This window comes from Microtus ochrogaster, linkage group LG3, assembly GCF_000317375.1.
Source record: "Microtus ochrogaster isolate Prairie Vole_2 linkage group LG3, MicOch1.0, whole genome shotgun sequence".
Classification (NCBI taxonomy): Eukaryota; Metazoa; Chordata; class Mammalia; order Rodentia; family Cricetidae; genus Microtus; species Microtus ochrogaster.
The window spans coordinates 27620703-27624040 of NC_022029.1; the positions used below are offsets into that span (position 1 = coordinate 27620703).

Genomic DNA, 3338 nt, shown 5'->3' on the forward strand with positions numbered 1-3338 from the left:
CAGATTTTTTTCTTGATAATGCAATTTGGAATTCACAAATCATTTTCTACTTAAGAAAGCAGTTACAAAAGGAGGTTTGTTTCAATCATTGTATCATTTCCTTATAAGTTAAAAATGTTAGAGTCTGGGCTAAATGAAGCAAACATTTATGACATTTTCTTAAATGGAAAAAATACTCTGAATTCCAAATGACATCCTCATGACTTAACCACAACCCATTTGAGTTGTTACAGAATTACATACATGTAATACATGTTTCTTGGCTTCAGGAAACAGGGCAGCTGAAAGGTATAAACTCTTTGGTTGACAAAGCCATGGTCAAAGCCCTCAATGAACCAGGAAGCAGAACCCTGCAGGGGCTCCTGCAGGCACTTGAGCATCTAGGTCAATGAGCGTGACTGCAGAACTGTTGCTTCCCCAAACTCTGACGAGGACATTTCTGGCATCTGCTATAAAGCTCTGTAGCACCACTCAGGAGCCCTTTCACAGATGCCCACCACAAGCGGGAACCAAGGAACTAAGGCTGCAGCCCTTAAAGACGGAACAGGACGGAGATGTGCCTGACATGAAAGACTGGGCAGCAGGCAGCATGGCTGTGGAGCCAGGATCTCTGCTGTCAGATGACAGTCATGACCTTATTGCCAAAATACTCACTATCCAGGCCTGAGGGGTACTGTTCGTGAACAAGGTTAAGAAGTCTGAAGCTTTCTAAAGGTGGCTTAGGTCACTCTTCTGCTTTGGTGTACATAGTGACGTTTTCTAGGTGTTAGAAGCACAGTCCCCGTGGGTGTTCATAAGCTGCTGATCCTAACAACACCTCTGCAGATGGCTAAAGAAACCCGCCCAACCCAGTATTCTTCAGCAGGTCTTCCTTCCAACTACAGGAACTGACGGGAAAATCAAAAATTCACCCAATACCTGGACATATTTGAGTAGTCTTTAAAGCCCTGCAGAGGTTGAGGCCTTATGTACAGGAAGAACCACAGATAGCAAGAGTCCTCACGGTGAGGAACTAAGGCTAGACTCAAGGCTGATGAGAGAAACAAAAGGAACAACCCATATGCAAACCTGGCATGGCAGGAACCAAACCAACCATAAAGGAAGAGAGGCTGCTACCTAGAGCTGGCCATGGTTTTAGGTGCAGTAAGGAGACTACAATTCAGAGGATCAGGGCATCTAAACTTCCACTCAGGACAAGACTGAGAATAACTGTTTCATTTTCTGTTGACTGCTACCAAAAAGAGCAGCCACATTCCAACACTACAGGGTGACGTACTGAAGGGAACAAAAGGAAAAGGAGACACTAGGGCTCAGAGGTAACCTCAGAGGTGGAAACATTTTGGTGATAAGCATTCCCTGAAAGGAAAGGCTATGTAGACCTCACTCTGTCTTTAAGAGTTTTTGTCTATGTGTTTCTCTTCCATCCCACAGTGAGGGATAGGTAGTTTGGTTTTTTTCCTTTCTTTCTCTTTTCTTTTTTTCCCAGCCAAACCACCATTCTTAGATGCCCAACAGCCAGCAGACTGTTGATACAAGGACGAGACAGACCCTAATGAGCCTTCTGCTAACGGGTGCCATCTCTTTCGCCCTTCCCAGAACCTTACTGTTCCACACAGAACAACTACAGAGGAGGCCTAAGAGCGCCCCCCTTTATCCCCACAGATGTGTATCTTGGCAGTCTGGAAGGCACAGTCCTTCTGTAGCTCCTCCAAAGGCATCAGGCCTATGAGCAGGCAACCCCACACGCATGACAACCCCTCTCCCACCCCGACTCATTTGGGTTAAAGGAAGCACTAACATTTCAATACCCTATCTCTGAGTTTCCGATCTGAGTACAGGCAGAGGAGGAGCCTCTCAATAGAAGGAGATGCTGGATTTGCCTCCTGGTGGGTTCAGGACCTTGTTGTGGGACCGAGGCCGCGGTCCCAGTCTGGGCTCATGACTGTCAACTGTAGGTGTGGGCTCTGGTATCTTGGCATGGTCTGCTTCTTTTGAGCTTCCCTTCTCGCTCTGCTCTCCTCTGGGTGAGTTTGTTGTATCTTTCAGGTCCGATTTAGAGTCTTCACCTTCACATAGCAAAACATGATCCTTCGGCTTGTTTGGGTGCGCCAGGGGTGCAGTGGCAGTGACTGGGGACCCAAATATGTCACTAGTCTTCCCGCCAGGTGGGTTCAGTCGCTGTCGAGTCTGCACAGGAGTAGATGCATCAAAGATACCACTTCCTTTGCCCCCTGGAGGATTTGTCCGCTTCGGTATGTTTTTAGGTTCTTCAGTTGGTCCAAAAATATTAGATGCCATCCTATTAGGTTTGCTTGAAGGAATACCTTCTTCTGGACTTCCAAAAAGATTGCTCGATTCTCCTCCTGGGGGCTTCATGGATCTGGAGCTAGACTCGCCCGGCTGGCCATCCGCGCCCTGGAACATGTCGGCCGCCGCCCCGCGTCTCTCTAGCCGCCGCGCCTAGAGGATGTTTATGAAGAATGGAAGGGTAGATGGGAAGCAGCGGGGTTACCAGCAAAAGAGGAGGAAGTCTAAACTGTGGTTGGTATGTAAAATAAATGCAAAATTTTGATTTTAATGAAAATATAAGCATAAAAATGACAAATACTCAACTGATATCTCACACTTATAACTAGCTAGCTCTTACAACTTAAACTAAGCCAATTCTATTATCTTATGCATTGCCAAGTGGCTCATGGCTTTACCTGCCCATCAGCTTGTCTTACTGCCTCTGAGTTTCCTGGTGACACCCAGACTCCGCCCTTTTTCCCAATGTCCTTAGTCTGGTTCTCCAGCCTATACTTCTTGCCTGGCTACCAGTCAATCAGCTTTCCATTAAATCAATCTGAGTGACAAATCCTTACATTGTACAAAAGTATTATTCCACCGCATTATAATACATTATATGTAATATTAGATGTGATATATACATTAACAATAATACTTTTTGGTATTTACCCAATATCTATTTCTTAACCATTATCAAACAACACTGGTATTTTTCCCCCTACTTCTCTGTTACAGAATGTCTCATTTCATCACTAATTAGAAATCACCTTTTTCAGTTTTCACACTCCCCCTCCCCCTTTCAATCCTATCCAGCTATTCTTTCTAGTCTCTTCCGGACTTACCAATGGAATGTTATCTATCAACAAAAAAATCTGATATTAAAACATGTTTTGGTCAATAGAATCAACCAGAAAACAAGTGTGTTAACACAGACTCAGAATGAAAAATCTTTCTTCTTCTCTCTCATTGAGTTTCCTAATTCCAAATTGCCACATGTAAGAAGACAACCTGGAGTAATCACAGAACCCACATCTTGCCTTCCTAATAAA

At 44.6% G+C, this 3338-nt stretch overlaps 1 protein-coding gene across 1 annotated transcript; it reads right to left on the bottom strand.

The window, feature by feature from the left end:
• Positions 1-788: 788 nt before the first annotated feature.
• On the bottom strand, positions 789-2437 carry LOC102001936 (jupiter microtubule associated homolog 2). Its single transcript, XM_005360670.2, has one exon. It carries the CDS (start codon positions 2422-2424, stop codon positions 1855-1857), a length of 570 nt encoding a protein of 189 aa, XP_005360727.1. The 5' UTR covers positions 2425-2437; the 3' UTR covers positions 789-1854.
• Between the last annotated feature and the right edge of the window lie 901 nt (positions 2438-3338).

Coding starts and splice junctions, on each gene's coding strand:
- LOC102001936 (XM_005360670.2), bottom strand. CDS start 2,424: ATGTTCCAGGGCGCGGATGGCCAGCCGGGCGAGTCTAGCTCCAGATCC.